The sequence below is a fragment of the Centroberyx gerrardi genome, chromosome 9 (genome assembly GCF_048128805.1).
Source record: "Centroberyx gerrardi isolate f3 chromosome 9, fCenGer3.hap1.cur.20231027, whole genome shotgun sequence".
Lineage (NCBI taxonomy): Eukaryota > Metazoa > Chordata > Actinopteri > Beryciformes > Berycidae > Centroberyx > Centroberyx gerrardi.
In genome coordinates this window covers 15718711-15741845 of record NC_136005.1, presented here as the reverse complement: position 1 = coordinate 15741845, position 23135 = coordinate 15718711, and the positions used below count along the sequence as shown (strand labels likewise).

Here is a 23135-nt window from a genome sequence, read left to right as displayed (position 1 = left end):
AAAGACAGAGGAAGACGGGTAAGGAAACGCACGAAAAAACAAGGAGGCGAGGAAGCGAAAAGAACAAAGAGAAGTTACAGGGTGAGAAGCAGATTGAAACTGACGTGTGTGGGCCTCCTTTGTCTTTCAGAAGCAATGCAGCAAGCCATCATCTCATTACGGTCAATGAACATCTGGACATGATCTTAATGAACCGCAATGTCCGAGGGGGTTCTGCGTGTTTGCGCTGGTGTGCGTCTCTATATGTGTGCTTACGTCCGAGTGCGTTTTTTTTGTGTGTGCTCTTACTTTTCTCCTTCTCCACCTCCATGACTTGTTTCTTCCACTCGTCGAAGGTGGGGATGTCCTCTTTGCTGGGCACGGAGGGGTCCGGCTCCCTGCCGCTGCTGTCATCTCCTGCCTGAAACGCACAGAGAGGCATATCACACACTGGCAACAAGCCCCAACTCTTTGAGGGATGACATAACTGTAGTTTTCATCAAAAGTACAATTGGCTTCCTAATGTTTCTTGACGTGCAAGAGCTATGAGTGAAGTAATAATCTAATATACTAAATATAACTAATGTGGTTATTTCTATTCCTGGCATCAGTGAGCCACGAGGTGACATGTTAGAAGCTCATCATGCATGCGAAGACCAGCCGTACACACACGTACAGTGCGGATGAGAAAGTTCAAGACTCCTTTCCATAGTCCACAGTAGCTAGCTAGCCCAGGGCCTCTAAAACACTGAGATGCATTGAGCTGTGAATAATATTTTGATGGATTACATAAGCATACTGTTGGACTCCAGGAGAGAGTCTGACCCTAAAAAGCTACCAACTCAGAAAGCCTCTTATGTAAACACCCCAACAGTCAGACAGCAACCATAGCCAGCCACGCATGCAGATTAGTCGCCAGATCTTAGCTCTAACACGGAACGGAAATGTATAAAAATCAATCCAGGACACAATATTCAAAAAGCCCTTTAACCTAACTAATACTCAACACATTTCCCTGAAAATATACACATTCCCCCAGATACATTCATATTTCATGCTCCCTTCAACCTTGAAAAGGGAGGCTGAAAACAAGCCGACTTAGCATTTGCTGCCTGAAACATTCAGGAGGCAGCTCTTTGCTAGGATGGGTGTGTGTGTGTGTGTGTGTGTATGTGTGTGTGTGTGTGTGTGTGTGTGTGTGTGTGTGTGTGTGTGTGTGTGTGTGTGTGAGTATGCACGCATGGATGTGTATTCTAGCAGCTAGAATCTAGCTCATGCTTGTATCTGACACGCAAGGCTTTACACCCCCCAGTAGACTAACACACTGCAGCAGACTTTCCCCTTTTCCTCTTATAGTACACTTACATTCTTGACTCAACTATTTCCCATCTTAAGTTATTACATTATGTTGTTGATAAAGATGTGCTAGCAATCATAAAATATCCTACTTCTCAGCACTGAATTGCTGTCCGTTGCATGTCCCTTGGTATTTACTAAGCTGCTAAGAGATTTTAGAATGAACATAAACTGCCTTTCTCCATTGTTGCACTTACTGCAGTTCACTCAGATAATTATTTCAACTGTATTGGTACATGTGAAGTGTATTGGAAGCCGTGAGCTGCTGACCGGCTGTTCTTGGTGGCGGTCGGAGGTGTTGTCCACCCGGTCCAGGTCAGAGAGTCCATGGTCCAGCTCCTGCTCCTGCTGCTGCTGCTCTTGGTCCACAGGGCCTGGAGGGGACTGGACCTCTGCTTCAGGACCAGATCCCTGTCCCTGGTCTGACCACTGGTCCTCTACGCCAGCCACATCCACACTACAGCACAGCAACAGGGCCAATGAGGAGGAGAGGGAGGAGGAGTTGGAGGAAAGAGGAGAAGGGAGGAAGGAGGATAGAGAGGGGAGGAGAACACAAATGAGTGCACAGCAGAGCTGGACACAAAAATACAAAAGTAGAAAAAACATTCCATTCATTTGACAATATTGACAGTCCTTGGTTGTGAGCGAGCAATACGATGGAAAAAGGAAAGTAAAAAAAGAAAAAAAAACTGAGGAGAAGTAGGAGGAGAGCAAGGCCAGCGGGCGATGGTTGCGCGTAGCAGAGAGGTGTGGCTTGTTACCTTGATTACCTGTCTCTGTGCTTTGATTGGCTGCTGGGGATTATAACTCACCTGGGGAGAGGACTGCCAAAAGGGGAGTTTTCACAGGTTGCCAGTTTGGGGGGAATGACCCCGCACTGTGAGCCAGAGAGCTCAGCAAAGACAAAGCTGTCTACTGGGGGTTCATCTCCAGCACTGGCAACCCACACTGCACTGAGGGAAAGAAAGGACATGCCGTTTACCACAGCTCCTTACACTGGGGAGGGAAGAGAGAGGAGGGTGGGGTGGGAGAGAGGGAGGGATGGGGACAAGGAGGGCCACATGGGAGTAAGAACCAGGAGAAGAACCACAGGGAGCGTGGGGAGTGCAGGAGAGAGGAGAGAGAGAGAGAGAGAAAGGAGATGGAGAAAAGGGGTAGCTGGCTGGTAGGGCCGTTGACGTGCAGGCCTTAAACTGATGACTGAAATGTCCTGACGATGACAGCCATTTTAAGAAAGGAGTCGAACACAAAAGTAGCCATGGGCAAATTCTTCTTGAAGACTCCACTCAGAAGACATCGAGACTGATATCGGCGCAAATATCCAGAGCTCCATGTCCACACAAGTGACCAATTTCACATACTCCCATTGCAGAGAAAAGTCCTTTTCTGATGAAGTCGCTGAGCATGAGCGGTTCCATGAGTAGTGACTTGCAAATATCCAAGATATCAGACCAACTCTCCTTCAAGCTTCTCTTTCAGTTTGTAATCAGTCATTTAAATTGGTTAAATTAGAAAACAAAAATAAACAAAATAAAACAAACAACTGAAGGGAACAAAAGTTGAGCAACAGAATACTCAAAGAACATACAATGTTTGACATGACAATGACAGAAAAACTGATACCTATATTATATTATATATAGCTGGAGTGGGTTGAAGTTGGCTTTAACCATCATAAGAGGAACAGATATGTTCTCACACATCTAGGGTTATAATTTGAGTTGAGTAATGTGACTCTCCTTCTGTAGTTATAGCCAACCTCCCACTAAAGCCAGAGACCAAGGTCCCTGGTGTGAGGAACTAGATCTGAGCTTACCCTGTGTGGGTCGGGCTGGCACTGTGTGAGGTAGGTGTGTGTTCGGCTTCGTCTGGGGTTGGGGCTGGGGCCGGGGCCGAGTCCAGGCTGGGATCTGGAACGGGGACATCGCTGGGGACCTCTACTGGGGCTGCGGCTGGGGGATCTGTGGACGCTTGGCCCTGTGCTGGAGCTGGGTCTGGAGTGGAGGAGGCTGGGGCTTCCTGGTCATGGTCCTGGTCCTGGATGTCAGTCTGGAAATCCAAGTCAGCCTGGAGGTCTGGGTGGGGTTCTGGCTCAGGAGCAGCAGGTACAGTATCAGACTCTGGGTCTGCCTGAACCTCCTCCACCACAGCCTCCTGTGGATTCACAGTCTGGGCAGAGACAACACAACAACACCCGCACTTAAAGGTAATCCATCAACAGCTGAACCAACAACCTGTGTCAATGATGATTCAAACCTCAGGTCCTTACATTTACTTTAACTATTGTATTTCTGCGGCATTAGTTCACCATTTTGTATAGCCTAAACTATTGTGAGTTCATTCATCTCATTAGTGATGGGTTTGTCGAGATCCTTTAACAGCTCAGGGGTGTGTGGTGTTACCTGTTCATTATTATCTTGGTGTGTGTTGTGTGTTGCCAGCTGCTCTAGTGCAGCTGCTCTCTCCGTCTCCAGTCCCACGTCGTAGGATGTGTGTGTCGTCCATTCTTCCACCACCTGGGGAAAAAAAAATAGAACAATTTTGCACATCGTCACACACAGACTTGAATAAGTACTTTAAGGGCTGGGTGCATGGACATGGATTAAGCCTACTACTAGACTAAGATTTAATTTTTAATGGAGATCTCCATTGGTGTAAAGTTGTTAGTCTAGGGACTATGCTTAATCCATGTCCGCGCAACAAGCCCTAAATGTTAACAAAGCAATTACAGTATGAGAAAGGTCAGTGCCTCATAATAGTTTAAGTTTCTATAAACCTAAAGCTGGCCTTAATCCAAAACTAATAGGCTGTGGTTTAACATTCAAATTGCATTTCAGCTGAGGTAAGCAAAGTAACTGGATTAGAAGTGATGACAGAAGACGATGAAGTGCTTTAGGAAGCACACCCCACACAGACCTCAACAGACAAATCGGGGGGAATGAGTTTGCATCTCAGGTTGTGAAATAGCCTTTTGTTGACAGACAAAGACTGTGTTATCGTGCCACTGACAGACTGACAGGCCTGTTCAATCGCCCTGGCACGCCTGTTTGCTGCTGGACCACAAACAATGATTCCCCTTCTTCTGTGCACACACATGCATACCCAAACACGCTCACTCACTTCCCTAAATTCTCACTCAATCTGTCCCTATTACACACATAGCCTAAACAACACGCACGCACACACACACACACACAAGTTGAGGACCCATTCATAGAAGCTGAGGGGATCCAGTATTTAGCCCAAAACCAGCTCTGACCCGGTATCAGCCCACCTCAGCCAACCCTTCTTTCCAGGACCTCCCTACTCTCTGCTCTCAGCGGAGCAAAAGAGGCCCAGAGACCAGCTAAGATGGATTAGTCTCCTACCTCAGTCAATCACTAAGGCTGTGAAAAGGACAGAGAAGGGGCTGGGAGCTGGGAGCTGGGAAAGCTTTGTGTAGTCTGAACTCTAACCCCACAGAGCTGGCACTGACCTACATCCCCACCACCACCACCATGACTCTAATCATACAGAGAGGGGTCCAGGGGGCTTCTGTCAACCTTTAACTGGGCTGGTTACTGATCTAATTGTCTACGTGGCATTGGCTCTGATGTTTGTGTCTGACCACGCAACTTACAAATTATCAGTTGTACAGGGAGAGAGATAAGGGTAAAAAACTGAGATGTGGCTTTCTTAGTCAATAACAGCTCTTGTCTTGGTAAGAGTTACAAAGATTGCCCGTACCCCTCCCCCAACCCACAGCCTGGCTTCTATGACCCAACACACCCATATACTCCTCCCTCCCTCCCTGATCATTCACTACCCCTCACTCCCTCCCTCCTTTCCAACAGGGGTTATTGGGTCACAAACGTATGTGATCCAACCTTCCTAAAGTTCTGCTAACTCACACATTCACCACAGGCAGCCAGTTAACCATCCCAGAGCTATGCAGGCCAACCCACACTAATTAAAAGATTTTTTGTGGTGGCTAGGCCGGTTAGAAAACAGTTTGTAGTTGATGTAGCTGGAATTTTTTAGAGAAAGTCGAGAGGTTGGTGTTGACAAGGTTTGATGTAATTAATTGAAATATGAGGAAATGTATAAATCAGATAGTTCCGGTCCTCTATTCTGATTGGCTGAGTCATGTTCAAAGCCACTGTAAAATGCTCAATTAACGCACAGCTATAAAGTATTTTAAATATTAATGCGCTAAACAATAATCTGCACTGATACTAGTACTACAGCTATATTTCTTGGCAGAGGAGTAATATTAAATATAAAAATATTAAAAGTTTTATAAAAGCAATGAGCTACTTGAGGCTGAGCTTTACTGTGATTTTGAAGCAGCTAAGATGCGTTATAAAGGCACAAAGCTTGGACAAACCTTGTGCTGCGTGGAGTCCTGCTCCTGCTCCTGGTTGTGGCCATGAGGGTCTCCGTCCCCAGCAGACTGACCTGGACCAGGCAAGCTCTGCTCTGAACAATACACATGATGACTGGGGCACCTGAAGCACAAACAGGGAAAAATTTGTCACCACAATGCAATATCAAAATATTAAGAAGGGCACGTGACCATATAAGATTAGAGAACAAAGATCAAAGATCAATATAGCATGATGTCAGCTACAGGACCCTTAATGAAAGGTTCTGGTATGTGTTGAATGCTGAGGCTGTGCAACATCACATCCTCTACAGTGACAGCATTTCCTTCCCGCAGGGGGAGGACCGCTGACACATGCTCTGTGGGCACAGGCACTGCACCGAATGTGCGTGTAAGAGAGAGCCAAGAGGGCTGCATGAGTGAGAGAGAACAAAACCAAAGAGACAGAGGGAGGGAGAGAGAGAGACAGAAAAATGAGACAGAGAGAAAAAAGGAACAGAGTGGTAGAAAGTGAGAGAGAGGGAGAAGCCAGTGCGCACAAGCCAGTGTGAATAACAAAGTCACCTCTTATTACATGTGCATTCATCCAAGCTCCTTTGGGCAAACTAAACTCTGTGATGGAGTTTGAACCACAGTTTACCTGACTCGCCCACTCTCTCTCTCACCCACTCTCTCCCTGTTGTTTCTCTCCCTTTTCCCTCACCTTTCTACCCATGTGTCTGAAGGCTTAGCAGGGTCCAGGACATTGTTGCACCTCTCTAAGCCTTCTCTTACTGTTAAGCCAATGTTGTTTCAACACACAAGTCCTCCGTGTGTGCGTGGTGCATGCGCATGTGTGTGTGGGCACATGGAGAGGAGGTGAAGGTCTTTATAGCCCCATCTCTGCCTCATGGCAGCCTCCAGCTTTCTTCACTTCTAATGCCTGTCTCCAGTCCAGTATGTACCTATAGCTATTCCTATTCCTAGCTGCTATTCACCTGCAGTATGCCCAAGGCCAACTGGGCCGACACGAGGAGGAGAGGCCTGGCTACATTATGTCGGCCAGACAATGGCGCTACTGTAAAAACGTCTACAACTTTCCAATACAGAACTGCTGGTTTGATAGATACAATTTCTCAAATTGTTTGGGGGGAAGGGAGAGCAAAGCTGCACTGATGTGAGGTCTGTCTGAACATGTCCACTCTGCTATGACGCCAACTCACACACCAACTGCATCTACACTTAACTTGTTTCAACTTTTAACCCGTGTTAGTCAGCAGATTGCTTTGGAGCTGTTACACTAACACTAACCAATCATAAGCAGATTGAGTTAAACTGAAAAGAGCCAGCTTGGAACAGAAAGATCTTTTCACACACTGGCCCTTAGGGTCAGGCCAGGAAGGCCAAATGTGGATACTTAAACACACTAAGTTACTTATTCAGTGGTGGTGAGGATCAAAGACTTCAATAATAAGCTTCTGGTGTGGAGAACCATACAGGCAGAGACATGTGCATGTTTGTTTAAATATGAAGGCCTATGTACACTATGTAAATACAAAATGCAAAAGCAAAGTTTGGAGAGTAACAATAGCTTGAGCCAGTGACTCATTTCCAAAGACACAGACCCTCTGATACACACAGCATGTGATTCTGAAACCGGAGCGGTTCCCCTTGAACGGTCAAATATCAATGTCAGGAGACAGCAGCACACATGGACAGTCATGTTAGCACCCTGTCAGCCCGCCTGTCATGAGGAAGATGAGCAGTGAGCACGCACAATCACAACCACACATACACACACCCATCTGTGCAAGTTAGCGGCCTGTCAGTCAGACGCTTTACAGAGCAGCCTCTCCATCTGTTTTCTGTTCATTAACATCCGAGGTGACTGGATGATGAGATCAAAGATGACAACATGACTTGAACATCCGTCTTCTGGAACCCGACTGCTCCATCAGATTTATAAGCAGATGACTAATCAATAAGATATGTGATATATTAACACATACAGTATATTGTAGCTACTTCTGTCCAAGTCACCAAATACGTTCAAGGAAAATTCTAGCCTCGGATACACTTACACTGTTCTATCATCATTTGTTCTATCCACTTTCCCTCAACTTGGTCAGTGATGTCCTACATTTCCCAGCATGCCTTTCATCAACCCCCCCCCCCCCACAGCTGAACAACTGGACTTATTGCATCTAGCTGGGTTTTACATGTAGGTGTACAGAGCAATAACAATAGCGGCAATAACGGCATGAGAGTGAGAGTTTCCAGTCCATCATTGGTATTTCATTTTGCGAGCCCTGCTGTCTGTTGAGATGAGATAGCGTGAGTGTTAACGGCCTGCCTCATCTCTAAAGCACATGGCCGATCCCTGCTGATGGTGCAATGTGAGCATGTTACTATATGCTTTAACACCTCATAAACCATGTTCTCCTCAAAAGGGCTGGACAGGGCGAGATAGCCAATGAGGGAAACCTGAGAGCAGGGCAGTGTACAGATACTGGGGAGTAAATATGAACCTTGAGCTAATATAGCCCCCAGCTAAACTTAGAGCCATAGCTTTAAAGTATGTTGCGTTTCAAATGTCACATAGCCTACATGTGGAAGAATGGGGATATATGCTCATGGGTGGGCGGGTGAGGGGGGTCTGGTCTGACTCGGCTGGGGGTGTGTGGTCACCGGCCTGTGGACAGTAAGACCGGTCAACCTCCCAACCCCTAGCACCTCTCAGGATGGACAGATGTGGAGTAGAGATGAGTTTTGACTCATTTCACTGATGATGAAATGATGAATAGTTATATAATATATGACTAACAGGCCGCTCTAAAAATAAAATAAGGAAAAAAGAAAAATGTGTGAATGACAACATGCAACCCCTGTACAACCCAGGTGATGGATGATGACTTGATTAAATTTTGGACTATGTCGATTGCAAATATTTGATTAAATTAAGGGTCCATGGAAATTAAGCATTTTGTTCCAGTATCCAGATCCATCGGCTGGTATTTGTATTGGTGACTAGTGGATCACTGAGCAAATAATCAAGACTGGCTAAAGAAGTGATAAGGCAGTCACATTACCTGTTCAATCCACTCAGATCTATTTTTTGCTCCCTAAAGGCAGAATCAATTCAGACAAGACATCCAAAGGTCATAACTCCATAGCTACAGCGTGATGATAAAGGTGACTTATATCAGCGCTCTTCAACCCTTTACCTGCTGCACCTATATCGCCACACCCTCCCTGTGCATTTGGTCTGTTTTCACCAAAACAGACAGTGCTTTACGTACAAAGAGTCACTCACTCTAATCTCAAAGAACTTGGTCAGCAGCACTGATGGCGTGATGCATCAAAGTGACACTTAATAGCGGTCAGGTCAAGTCAAGTCACCTGGCAGCCAAACTCACCTACCCAGCAACACACGTACCCCTCGACTCCCTTCCAGTCCCTCAGTAGCCTATATCTTACAGCGCTTCACCCCACTTGTGGTCAATCAGACCTTTGAGATGTACAATTATTCGGAGCTCAGCCTGCCTGCACATCTGATATTTATATACCCAGAGACGAGCAGACAAAGAGAGAGACAGAAGAGGTTGGGAAAGAGCTTGAATTTAAACAAAGTGGTACAGGGACAGCCAGGGAAAACAGTTTTTTACTGGAGTCAGGAAACAGGTTGGGCCAAAGTAGCTAAGATATATCCAGAAAAAGAAAAATCTTGAAAGAAAAACAGTGAATATGGAAAGTTGGAGGATAAAGGAAGTAATAATATGTTTCATTTACACTATGTTTTGTACGTATAGTAGAACTTATCCAGTATTATGTAAGCAGCTAGCTTTCACTGCCATCACTCCTGGTATACAGGTTGTGAAGTTAATCTCCAAACAGAAATCTACCCAGTCATCAAACCTTACAATAATGAATTAGTGTCTTTGTTTGGTAAGATTAACAATACAGAATCCTTGGCCTACAGCTCATATCAAGCTGCACATTGGAGAAACCCTTTCATTATATTTCAACTGAGTAAATCCTAATCATTAACGGCTCATTAATGTCTAATTTTTCACCTGAAATTGTATTTTTTTCCACGTTTAAAAACAAAATTATGTGGAGACCACACATCAAAAGTCATATCGGAACTGCAATAATTACCACAAGAATTGCAACATGATTTTTGATCAATATTTTGCAGCTGTATTAAAAGGTGAAGAATGGTGTGAAAGGCGTGAGCCTCCTTGGATCTGAGCTGAATGTTTGCATTACCTCTTTACTGTCTGAAAGCCTTCATAATATCACTACTGGCCTCTCTGCACAAGCTGCCTTCAAATTGCTTTGAAAATTTTACAAGGCATTGCACGGTCTGGTATCTTGACTACTTTTCTGATTTGCTATATGCTTATAGCAAATTCTTCTTAAAGGGTTCTTGGCTGTTACACAATCTAGTTTCAAATAAGGAACAACTGAGGATTGGCTTTAACTGACAGAATTATGAGATTAAATCTCAGGTTAAAACTCTTTTTACAGAACTGCTTTTGGTAATTTTAAGTAATCTCAAAAACAAACTTCATAGAATTGATTTTATTAAATGGACTGCTTTTGTTTTCTTAATTCTTTTTTTTATTATTACTCTTTTTAAACATTATTTTATCACTGCAGTTATATAATGCATATCCCTTATATTCTTCTTTTTTCCTTGCTGTATTTTAGAATTTGTTAGTTTGTTTTCCTGCTTGCTCCTTGCACACAAACATGCCTGAATGACATAAATGGGTCAGGCACTACAGAGTGAAGGTTTAGGTGAACACGTCACACAGAGTCAACATTCCTGTAGAAACTTCTGTGATGACAAATGCAACTCTGACTGACTTCCGCAATATGACTCATCTAATGTTTAACATCTAACGTTTAACTAAAGCCTGCTCAGTCACAAAATAGCAGGATACAAAGTGCTATTCAAATGACAAATATTCAAATGTGGTGATTAAAATGTGTCGAGCAATACAAGAGCACAAATGCCTTTTACTTGGCATGTCTAAAACAGAGCCCAGTCACACACACACACACACACACACACACACACACACACACACACACACACACACACACACACACACACACACACACACACACACACACACACTAAGCGTCATCTCCATGAATGAATGGAAAAAGACCTGAGTGTTGACATTCCTTCTTTAGACAAAGAAAAGCAGGGGGATGAAAAAAAGCAAAGAAGGAGAAAAGAGTGAGCCGATCTGAAAGGAGCTGCTTTGGGGGTGTAATGTGACCTACTTCCTACTTCTGATGGTTATGCAACACTGAGGGGGAAGTTCAGACCCACAGACACATAGATAAAAATATATAGAGACCACAGAGAGAGAAAGCGTTAAGAAGTGTGTCATGTAAGCTACATACTAATAGTGGGTCAATGCCAGCCTAATGAAGGAAGAGCCTGAGGCATGACTAATGAGTCAGCAGCCTGCAAATACACTCTTCCTCTTTTGCTCTCTATCCCCGTTTCCTGTCCCACTTCAGAAAGCACCTAGGGATTTGCAACAAGTCTCGTTCTCTCGGTTTCTCCCTTCGACTCTAACGGCTACAAAAGGCTACAACATTCTGTGATACTCTCATGACCACCGTAGGACAAATTCTCTTTTCACTTGCCACTCGTTCAGGATGAGCTACAGCAGTTATTCTCAACCTTTTTCATATCAAGAACCCCTGATTTAGTACGCATTAGGGCCATGGACTCCCATTTGATGAGATTTTGTGTCAAATCCGAGAATAATTGTTTTGTTAGATATGATTTTGTCCAGAATTCCATGACTATCTGTATTGTAGGAAGAGAGATAACAGTGAAACTATGATAAAAATAGTCATTCTTCTATTCTTCTACATTCTCTAATTGTGTTAACTTCTTGTAAATGAAATAATAGTGAAGTTTAACAATTCATCCATTTGCTGGGGACCCCCTGGGACCCCCTCAAGGACCCCTGGTGGTCCCCGGACCCCACGTTGAGAACCCCTGAACTACAGAACAGCATTCCTATAGAGCTCAGAGGGCGTCAGCGTCTTGCTCAAGGACACGTCAGTAGGACGGATGTTTGCTGTCACAGGGGCCTGAACCCGGGCCCTCGGTTTTAAGGACGGTTTCCCTACTTACTATGCCAGCCTGCTACTCATCATAGATGGAGAAAAATATATAAGAGAATACACTTAAAGGCACACGGTGGCGCACAGATGCAGACACATTGGCTACATGTCTAGACACTTAGAAATACACTGTCCCGGCCCGTTTGGAGCAGCCAAATCCCCTGATATTTCCTGTTGGCTTTAGGGCCATTCAGGACCAGAGGACAGAGAATGACTCCTGAATCAGCAGGACCGTACTGTACCAACTGACTGGCACTAGGCTCACAATGACAGGACCAGGGGACAGGGAAAGACTGTACTGGATCAACAGGACTGTACTGTATCAACTGACTGGTACTGGGCTCATAGACACCAGACAGAACTGGAGAGAGGAACAGGATGAGGAGGCTTAATCTGCCTGTAGCAAGACAAATATTATCTGCAACCATACGGCATGCCGACTGGGCTCTGATCTCGTTTCACTGGCAGGATGTTTGCCCAGTGACACAACATTTTTTAGCAGCATCAGCAGCATCGGACATAACAGCACACATGTGTGAGCCTGCGTGTGTGTATTTGAGTGTCTGTCCCTCTCCTGACAGCCTGGGGTGCTGCTCTTTCCATTATCATTTCTCCATCATCCTCGCTTCTCATATTTCTTTTTGCCGTTTGATTAACCTGCTTCAGAAGAGTGTTGTCTTTGTCTCTCTGCCCTCCCCCACTCACTCACTCACCTGGCTCATGGCATGACAGTGCAACACACAGGAGTCCCTACCTGTGCCAGGTCAGATTAGTTGCTGCCTGTCCCGCTCCTGGCCTAATCTCTGACCACCAGCTATATAAACACACACGCGCGGCCCTCAACCTAACCAACTGCACGGCAGCACACTAAAGCCCTTACTGTCCTTAATTGAGTGTGTTAAAGTGAGCAATGTGCTATCTATAGAGTGGGGTAGCTGTCATAGTGTAGCGTGCTTAGCTGTATTCCACTAAACTGCTACTGCCGGTCCTGTTCTGATGCAACAGAGTGAGGAAAGAGAGACAGAGAGAGAGAGCGAGAGAGAGAGTGAGAGAGCGCAAAAGAGAGAAAGAGCAAAAGAGAGTGGTAGAGGTTACTTAACACCAGTGCAATAATTCAGTCAAATTGGTTGACATACTGTAGTCTCTGGGTGTATATTATTATGGCCCTGATTATCAATGGAACGGGAAAATGAACAGTGTGTGTGTCTGGCCGACCTCTCTGCCTGGCCTGAGGCAGGTCTTGTGATGTTTTCCGCTGAAATTCACATGAGGTTTGATGTAGGTTATGTGGTGCTGAGAGTGGGGAAAACAGTGTGAGAAAGGCCAATAGAGAACGGCTTTATCAATGTAGCGAGATAGATCAAGTTTCCTTTTAAACTGAACTGTCAAGTCTCTAAAGCCTAATCACATGTTTGGAGAGCGCAAACACACACACACACACACAGTCAGTAAAAGGCCAAATGAATCCAGCTGTTCATCCCGGAACCACATCTCTAAGAATAAATCCTGCTAGCAGGGAGAGGATTCACATTTGAATTTACCTCAAGACAGTCAACAGAGGAAGACAGTCAAGAGAAGGAGATTTAGAAAAAGGGTTAAAGAGAGAATCCAGGATCCATGTGGGCAGGGGTGGAGTGTAGGGCAGGGAGATGTGCCAGGGCACGCCTGTAAAAGTAGGGCAGCGCATCAGCCAGGCCGACAAAAACATTCCGTCACCGAGCTGGGGGGATGTACAGAGCCTAAAAGCCGAGCCTTAGCGGACCGAGTGTGTGTGTGCATGTGTGTGTATGTTTGCGTGTGCGTTCTAATTTGCCTCCATGTCAAAGCATGGAATAATGTAGAGCAGCAGTTTGTTCTAAAGCCTACTGATCCTTCATAATCCTCTCCACTGGTGTATCCTCAGGGCAGCCAGGACACAGTGGCTGAACTGGTGAATAGCTCTCTCTCCCACACACACACACACACACACACACACACACACACACAGTTCTGAACGAGGACCCTGCCTATATGCAACAACTTGACCTAAGGTACCAAGGCGATCCGGAAGTTGAAACGGGAATCGGACAATCACCGATGGCCTAATTACAACATTTATCGGTCGTTTATGATCGATGACTGATCGATCGTTGCAGACCTTCTGTTCATGTTCAGAGTCGCATGGCCCCCTGTTGGTCCCTCACAGCCCAAACACATGAATAGGACTGGGTTCCAGCAGGACAAAGAGGTCAGAGACGCAGAGAAAGAGAAGGAAAAGAAAGGCCTGGTTTTGAGACCCTCCCTCCGACAGAGGGGTCACCAAGACAAAAACTAAGGGGAATGGATAGTCATGGGTTCAAATAAGAGAATTGTGTGCACAAATAGAGCAACGCTGTAGTGTGGCTCACTTGAAATTTAAACAATGCATAACATAGTATCTCCGACACACATATACAATTTCAATGGTTCAGTGGGTTTCAATAAGATTTTATTTCAATATTACTTGGGGACATGATCTGCAAATCAGCAAAGGCACCATACTTCTCTCTTCTCTCACACCCTACTGTCCACTTCCTCTGCACCCTCTCTTTTCATCACACCCTGAGACACATCAGTGGCTGAATGCTGTAACACGGGCCTACAGAGACATCCTTTGTCTGCTGTGGTCTTCTGCCCTGCTGCTCTTGCGGGCACATTAACCCCACGCCTGTGCGTGACTGCTGCATTTGCTTCTCTTCTGCATGGGGTGGCCCAAGAGATTGGAAGCGGTGAGTGGGCTCATCTCACTAAGTGCTTCCAATGTTGTGTGCTAAAAGCTGCTGCGCTAAAGGGGAGGAGGCATGACCTAACTTGAGTGACACCAAGACTTACGAGCCAGAACTGTTCCCGACAGAGAGCTCCGATGTCGTAACTCAACGTGGCCTAAAGACCACGCAAACATCGACTCAGACACACATGGACACACACACACACACACACACAGTCAGTTATTGATAGATTGTGTTTGTAGCCAGGCACCACAGATCAATCACTTAAACTAGTGGACTCCTTATAGAAGAATGTGCGCTTTAAATGTCCAGAACAGGTGAGCGCCTACAAACGGATGTTATGTTTACTGGCCAGGTATCAACATCAAAGAGAACTTGATCAGTGGCACAGTCTTATCAGAGCCCTTATCAGTGTACCATAGTAAACACACTGGCATGGGGCCCAGTGGTTCCCGGCATGAAAACACTACCTCCGTCTTATTTTCTCACAGCTAGATGACCACAAATGAGCAAACCAGCAGTTGAGATCAGGCATAGGTGTGACCATTAAACAATGAGAGAACACACCAAACGGATAACTTTTTTAACCCGCACTGGTTTTATCTATTTGTAAAAGCTTGTTTGACTTTCTGATCTATCAGGATCTTTCTTTCGCTACTCCGGCTCCGTGACGCACACAGCTCGCTGCGTAGAGTTTACATTACATTAAGGTGTATTGTGAAAGGCCAGGCACACCTCTCCCTGGGAGCTAGCCTCTAGCACCGAATAGGCTGAGTCACCAGGTGGAAGAGAGGGTGCTGCTCCTGTTGGGCTATGACTCATGCTCTCCTAGCAGGCCCGCAGCACACTCACACATACATGGACCAAAGCTTAAATGCAGCTATAAAGATCTGTGTGTTCCACTGGAGGATCCTGTAATGAATTCCAGCAACAGTGGATATGGTGTCATCCACTAATCCATGATTAATATGATCACCAATATTAAATTAATCATGGATTTCGTGGATGAAAGGGAGTAAGCTTCCTGTAAGCAGAGGACCAAAAATATACCTGAAGCTACGAAGTAGGTTTAAGTCCCCTCTACTATTGGCAGCATGCCAGTGCATAGGGTTTTTGTGCGATAATGAAATGTCAGTGAGCAAAAAGAATTGAGGGATAGTCTGTGCATTTTCATATCCATTTCTCATATCATTTTTTATAATGAAACCTGCTCAGTTTTTGGACTGAGCAATATTCTCTCCAGTATGCACATATTTTACAAGAATTGTATAATGCTCAAAAAAAAATATGTTTAAAATAATTTTGAAATTGGGTGCCTGGATATTGAGGAATTACAATTTAGTATTAGGCCGATGCAATTTCTCTACTATAAGACTACAATTAATTGGTCTGAATAAAAGAACAGTTAGCAGTTAAAGTAAAATTTGCTAACATAAAAAAAAGGGAGGGGTTAGCAGGGCTGAATTGAACAATACCTATATCAGCAGTGCACTTATGAATACATACACACCGAGGACAGAAATGATTGAATGACTGTTAATTGCTGAATAAAATGAGGATTAACTACACATCATGGTAGAACAATACATATGAAATTGGGAATATCAGTCAATTCAACAGATACACAGAGTTGCCAGAGTAAAACACTAATTCCAATGAATCGCATTAATGCTCATTAATAAATGCCAACTCATATATTTCACATTTATTAAACTTACTGGCTGGGTATAAAATTTAGTCATCTTCTATCACCTGGGTTGACTGGGGTGCACCATAAAAGAGCTGTAGATTCGGTCTGTTTTCGCTATATTTATAGTCTTAGACCAATCTATTAGATGGTTGCATAATATTAGATATATCGGCAGTGAAATTAATCACACATCCTTTCTCTAATACACACCCGGACAAAGGCCCACCGCCCGTCGCAGCATGGGGGCGATGTCCAAGCTGTGACAGTGGGAATCATCACAGCAGTCCCAGTCAGACAGGGATCAAAGACGCTTGGGTATGCAGCATCGATTCGGGAACATCGGCCCAGACCGCCGCCTTAGAGAGAGAGGACCGACGGACGCAGTCATGTGATATGATGCGATTTGATAGGAAAAGCCACTTGGCCAGTGTGTGTTAGCATGGGTGGGCGTGGATGCAACACACACGCACATTCTCAGTCAGTATGCATCAGCAAGCACAGCAGGAGAACAAAAACTCATAAAACATTCACAGTCACCTCAGCACACGGTGTATACCAATATGTTGCGGGACTGTGGCACGTACATAGCCCAATGCAGATACTAGTAGCCTACTAACTAGCAAGGAATCGCCATATTTACCAGAATAAAACTCATGAATCTGACATGAAGTTAAGTACTGTGATATTTTATTTTTGAACAATACAGTACAGTCACGACACCTTCATCGTCACACTGTACAAGGCTGAAATGAACAAAGTCAACTCTAGTTACAAGCATGCGAACTAGCATGTATTGCCCGTTCGATTTTGATGCCCAGTACAAATCTAATTATTTTGGCCCATAAGATAAAACAATGGGGATCTTGCATTTAGCGGGAGATTCGAGGGAAGCAGAAGTGATGGCATGACTTTGTCTTTGTATGCAAGCTTCTTCAAAGCATGCCATAATTAGCTATAGTACATAATGTTCAGAAGTAGCATGCCTCCTGCGTCAGCTATGGACAAAGCCCCCTCCCACGTGCCCTCACAGTGACGATCACAGACGCCGACAATCCCAGACTCACTGCATACAAGACCGAATCACTGACAAAGGAAAACAGAGAAATAAACCCAGAGACAAAGATAAGGGACAGTATGAGAGTCAGTCAGTAGCTGAAAAAGGTAAACCGAGAACAGAGAGTGAGAGAGAGAGAGGGGGGAGGGGAGGAAAGGAAACCAGAGCATTTTCAGAAGGAGAGGAAAAATAGTGCCTTTCTCTAGGAGAGAAGGAAAAAGCAAAGCAACCCCTGATTTTAGTGTTGTGGAACATCCAAAACTCATGGTACATACCGTATCCAGCTAACACCCGCGTCTTGAGATGTTTTAAGACAACTCACAATTTTCATGCTTTGAGAGGTTTTGAGACAGATAGATCTAGATTTATAGTAGGCTATACCATTTAGAACTTGGTAAACCACTTGCATTGATAGTTACTTGGTCAGAAAATATGTTTACTCTCCAACCATAAAGTAGGTCAAATTTAACTCTCAGTTGTCAAATAGTCAAATCAACTCATTACCCTCTGCCATACCCGGTTATCACACACACGCACACACACGTACACACACACACACTGTGCTGACAGAAGTCCCCACCTATAAAACCTAACAATCTCCACCCTTAGAATACTCTTTAACAACAGAGTAAACACTGTTATTTTGCATCTTAACACTGACGGAGCTTGAGGCCATTGGCCAGCCTTCAACTGTCGCTGTAGGCCTACCTACTCTCACAAAACTTTTAACGTGATCAACAGGATCTTGCAAAGAAGTTAATGCCCCCAAAAACTGGAACTAGATGCACCATCAGAACCACTACACTACCGTAACTGAGTCTCTCTGCAAAATCAAACTGTTATGGGGCTGGCTGCAGACAACTGCATGCTTTTAAACAAGTCATGTCTAGCTCTCTGTGTTTTAATGGCTTATTTATAGGGATGTAATGAATGTTCGTGACACGTGACATAAAATGTCACAATACAAAACTTTTTATATATGCATCGTGGAAATGTTTATATTTTCAGCTGCGGTCTAACATCTAAGAAATTACATTCAGAATTCTTTTCTCTTTTGCATAGTTGACTAGATTACTTAAGGCAAACAAGTTTTAACTTGGGTCATCACACTTTCGGTAAGCCCAGCTGAACTCACTACTGTGTAGACGAAGCAGGCGACAAAATGGACTCAGGTGAAACCGTATGAGGATGCTCCACCTGTGCTGAGTGGCAACATTTTGGGTTTCCAATTAAGGAAGAAAATGGCAACAACACAAGTAGACAAGGACTGTTTGCAAGTAAGCCTATTATATTATATTATATATATATATATATATATATATATATATATATATATATATATATATATAAGAGATATATATATTATATAAGAGAGCCTTGCCTTACAGGTAACACTAGCAACACGCTGCACCATGTACAAGAACATCACAATGAAGAACTCTGTCACCGGTATATGGTTAACTATTGTGTATGTCTTAAATATGGCTTCAGAGGTCTTACAAATGTTACAGTTTCTCTTTGCACTACACTCCTAGCAAGTAATTTCATTGATTGCGCAAATGCATTGATTTTTTTGTTTGTTTGTTTGTTTTTTGCTCTTCAGGCTTGTTTGGGGGTGAAATTGGTCTTAAATTTTATTTGAACTGGCAATAACAAACTCCTAAAAGTTTGTTTTTGTTTTTTTCCCCTCAGAAACAAAATTGATTTTTTTCAGTCATAATTGTCTTCATTCAGATTTTACTTAAAATATTGTGATAATATCAAACCAAACCATTAGCTGCATGTATCGTTACATCTCTAGGAAACTTTCTTTTTAAAGAGAGTAGAGCATTGTTAATGTAAACACAGACAAAGTAGACCAATCAAGGGATTTAATCTTTATAACGCCAGACCAAATAGGCAATCAAGACGATCATAGTTTCCCTATTTGTAACAGCACCTACAGGGCATGGTATGGCAAAAAGACGGGATCAGGGGCAGAATGGGTAACCCCAACTACCTCTGCCCGTCCATTTCTCCTAACCTTTGCTGTTGGCTTAGTCTGACTATTTCAAATAACCCAGGTTATAAAGGTGCCAGTGTGGGTCCCAGTGCAGAGAGTGAACACAGAGATAGACGGGCAGGCAGACAGGAAGGCAGGCAGGCAGGCAGGCAGGCAAGAGGGCTCAGTGTGCTCAACAGTCTCCATGGCCAGTGGGCAGGAACAATAGAGAGCTCCAGAGTGCCAGTCCAGCTCTGTCTCTCTGGATTAAACTAGAGCTGCCAGCCTGGAGTGCTGAGCCCTGGCCTGCTACAACATCAATAACAACAGAAGGATGGACCCTCCATTACTAAGCCTCTAGCCTCTGATAACAGAGCCGATAGACAGACCGGAAAAGAGAAACTCTAAATTACTACTAATAATGAATAACTAAATTCATAGTCAGGGCTTTACAAAAGGTATCACTCACACATTGGCAGCTGATTAGACCTAGTCTCTCAGTCAGACAAATTCACACAGTGTCTTTCATCTGGGGGGGTTGATCTCAACTCATTTAGACGTTAGCCAATCAGCAACCAACAGATCAGCAATCAACTAGTGGCTTAACTCAAACACTGTTTACATTCTTTCAAAATAATATCAGGTTGTCCTAATTAAGTTCTGAAACTGCTGACAAAAACAAAGGGTGCATTATCAGGTCAGCTTTAATTAAACTGATAGGAGAAAAGAAAACAAACAACTAAGACTAAGAACAAGAGCCTCAGACTGGTTAGCTTGATAAAAAAGGACAATACTGCTGTTTCTGACATGTCAATGTCATGTTTACCTTGACAGGAGATAACACCTCAGAGCTTTTTTCAGCATCATTTTGGTGCCATTTTGTGTCAATTATTCACCACTTTAGGATTCAGTGCATATCACAGTGTAACTTATATATCACTCAGTTCAGCATAAGTAAATATGTTGCGTCTCTGTTCGGGGGGGAAAAAACAGTTAGTTCAGCAGCATTTAGAAAACAAGCCAACAGGACATCCCCTCAGAGACAAACTAGGCCATGGATACACTCCAAGCACTCTACTGTATGTGTGTGTGTGTGTGTGTGTGTGTATTTCTCTACTACAAATATGATAATAGAATTTTCCCCCAGAGATCCTATCTATAGAAAAAGCAGTTTTCGTATGTTCTACTGGCCTTTCTATAGCATTGTTTATACTGCTAGAACACCTATGCGTTTCTAGCCCACAGCATGTGGTCAGGCCAGGCAAATTCGGATACAAGGTTATGAGACCGACATGCACGTGACATACACAGCTTGGAGGCACAGTATGTGGGTGCCTATTCAAGTCTTTGTACCAAGGAGGTTCAGACATCTGCAACTCATTATAAATTAATATCATAGATGTCCTGACTCCATAAAAGATGCTGCAGGACGAAACACACACATGGCTGGACAATGTGCCTCAAGACCTCTTGGGTTCGAATACTGACTGACCCCGCAGACCACCTGACCCTGACTGGAAGTTAAGTCAGACTGTGACAATGTGCTGTCTGAACAGCGGGAACAGGGCAAACACAAGGTGAAATACCACCGAGTACTCCATGTTTCACTCTCTCCTTCTGCCTTCATTCAGAGAAAGCACTCAGAAAGGCTAAGCATCCTTTCCTTTGAGACAATAACAGGACAATGAGAGCAACAAAGGAGTTGTGTAACGATGGCACACAAAGAGGAGAGAAAAAAAAACATGTAGGGACACACACATGCTGTAAATCACAGCAGCCAGCTGGCATTACAGGACCATAAAACTAGGCTGCAACAAGGCGGCTGGATGGAATAGATAGCTGGGAGGTGATGAGCTAACGGAGAAGGCTAAAGTAAGTAACTGTTTCTTGCCCCCAGCCAGGCTTTGTGACCTTCCATTTCTCCTGCATGCTCCCATCCCCCTTCCATGTCTGGAGTAGCTAACAGACACACAGCCTTCTCTCCTTCTGTCTGCCACTCCCTTTGACCAGTACCGACCAGCTGCTGGTCAGTATCTACTGGTGGGAAACATAACCCGTACAATCAGTGACAACGGGCCGTCTGACCACTGCAGCATCTAAGCAACATAAGGAGGATCTCCTTATGTAACAACTGCAGTAAAACTTTTACTATGTGGGCAGGACACATAGTTCTTTTAACTAGGGGACCCTCTACCTACACACTGCCCTTCAGTGTTCAGCATAACACAGTGCTCACATTGCCTGTGAGCAAGTTAGAGAGGCCCACAACCAGACCAAAGAACACAGTCAAGAAATAATAATAATAATAATAATGATAATAAAAACTATTAGTTATAGAGCACTTCCAAAAACAGTTACAAAGCACTTCACAACAAGGAACAAGTGCAAGGAATAAAACATGTAATACAAAAATAAAAAACTGAAGATAGTGTTAAAATAAACATAGCTAAGAGATAAAAAGACAAATGACAATAAATAACACAAAGTCTTATAGAACTTTGCATTAAAAATTCAATAATGGATGAGGCAACTTGGCTAAAATCAGACCAGGATCAAAGGTAAGTTTTCCGATAAAAGTATGTTTTTAGGAGTGATTTAAACGATGATACTGACTTAGCTATAGCCTGATTTCCTCAGGCAGGTTGCTCCAGCGCCTCGAGGCCGGACAACAAAGGCTCGTTCACCCTTGCTGTCAGGGCAAAGGGTGATGTTTTTGAGCCTTTGTTCACAACAAACTGGCCATCACAACATATGGACTTCTCACTATGTGTCAGCAACACAGGAGGAAAACTCAAAGCATTTCAGTGTGCGAAGAAAAAAAAAAGAGCTTCATGAGCTTCGAATGGAATTTGCCTTGCCTGTGTATTTGACAAATTCCATGAGCCTGTTTAATCGATCGGGAGCTGTCTTTGCGTTTACAGATAGGAAAAATATTAGTGCTACAAAACACAGGATCACGAGGAGGATTGCTCAAGAGGCGAGGCTGTGAGTAGGGTAAACATGATATAGTAGCAGGGAGCAAGTAAAAGGCCATTTAGACCAGCTCCTCCTATACATGATCTACGAAAAGAAACAGGTTGGGCGGGCAAAACCCTGAGCTGGTGTTGTCTTACTGGATCAGTGTCTGGGCATATACTGTAAACACCACAACACACAGGCCATAATGAACAGGGGCAAAAACATCACAGTACCCTAAAGCCAGTTACTAAATGAATCAATAGTACAAATACATAATTATGCAATAATTAGGGAAGCCAGCAGATTTTAAATTCAACAGCACTGGATGAACAAATTGCTACTACATTCCAATTACACATGCTTAAAGAAATGTTGTGATGCTAGACTAGTTTTGTTATGCTATGGCTGACTAGAAACTGTCTGCAGCTCTAATTGAATATGATAAAAAATCCTCAGTTGGTCCATTGGATACAGAGCTATCTCATGAGTGCTAATCACATTACATAATAACAATAATCCTGAAATGGCTGGGAGATTCATAAGCCTATGACACAGGGCCAGAATGAGATGAAGCCGTGTATTCCCCTTGAGCACGGCACCTGTCCAAATGCAGTGATCACAATCCAAGTGTTCAATCCAATTTGCCACCCAAGAAGCTTTTCAGAGTATACTGAACAGTAAGATGCCAACTGTTGGGAGGAGAAATCCCATCAGTGGAGTTACAAACACCGCAGAGAGAGGATGGCTGCCTCAAGACGCTCTGGCGGACAACTTCTAGGCCTAAAGTTAAAATCTAAAGGGTCGAGAGGATCTCTGCTTGTGGCAGATCTGCTAGGCTTTTAGAAAATTTTAGAAAATGAACCTGGAAA

The 23135-nt window shown here is 43.9% G+C and overlaps 1 protein-coding gene across 3 annotated transcripts in view; it reads right to left on the bottom strand.

Annotated features, from left to right (window-relative positions):
• Positions 1-23135, bottom strand: part of suco (SUN domain containing ossification factor) — a 45385-nt gene that overhangs the window by 18428 nt on the left and 3822 nt on the right. For 2 of the 3 annotated variants that reach the window (XM_071895587.2, XM_071895588.2), the window contains exons 2-7: positions 5702-5822; positions 3738-3851; positions 3152-3504; positions 2148-2288; positions 1606-1792; positions 289-400 (exon numbers count right to left, since the gene is read on the bottom strand). In XM_071895587.2, the coding sequence (XP_071751688.2) occupies positions 289-400; positions 1606-1792; positions 2148-2288; positions 3152-3504; positions 3738-3851; positions 5702-5822 (1028 nt within the window). The remainder of the gene's footprint in view (positions 1-288; positions 401-1605; positions 1793-2147; positions 2289-3151; positions 3505-3737; positions 3852-5701; positions 5823-23135) is intronic. The other variant, XM_078285571.1, reaches the window with a different exon arrangement.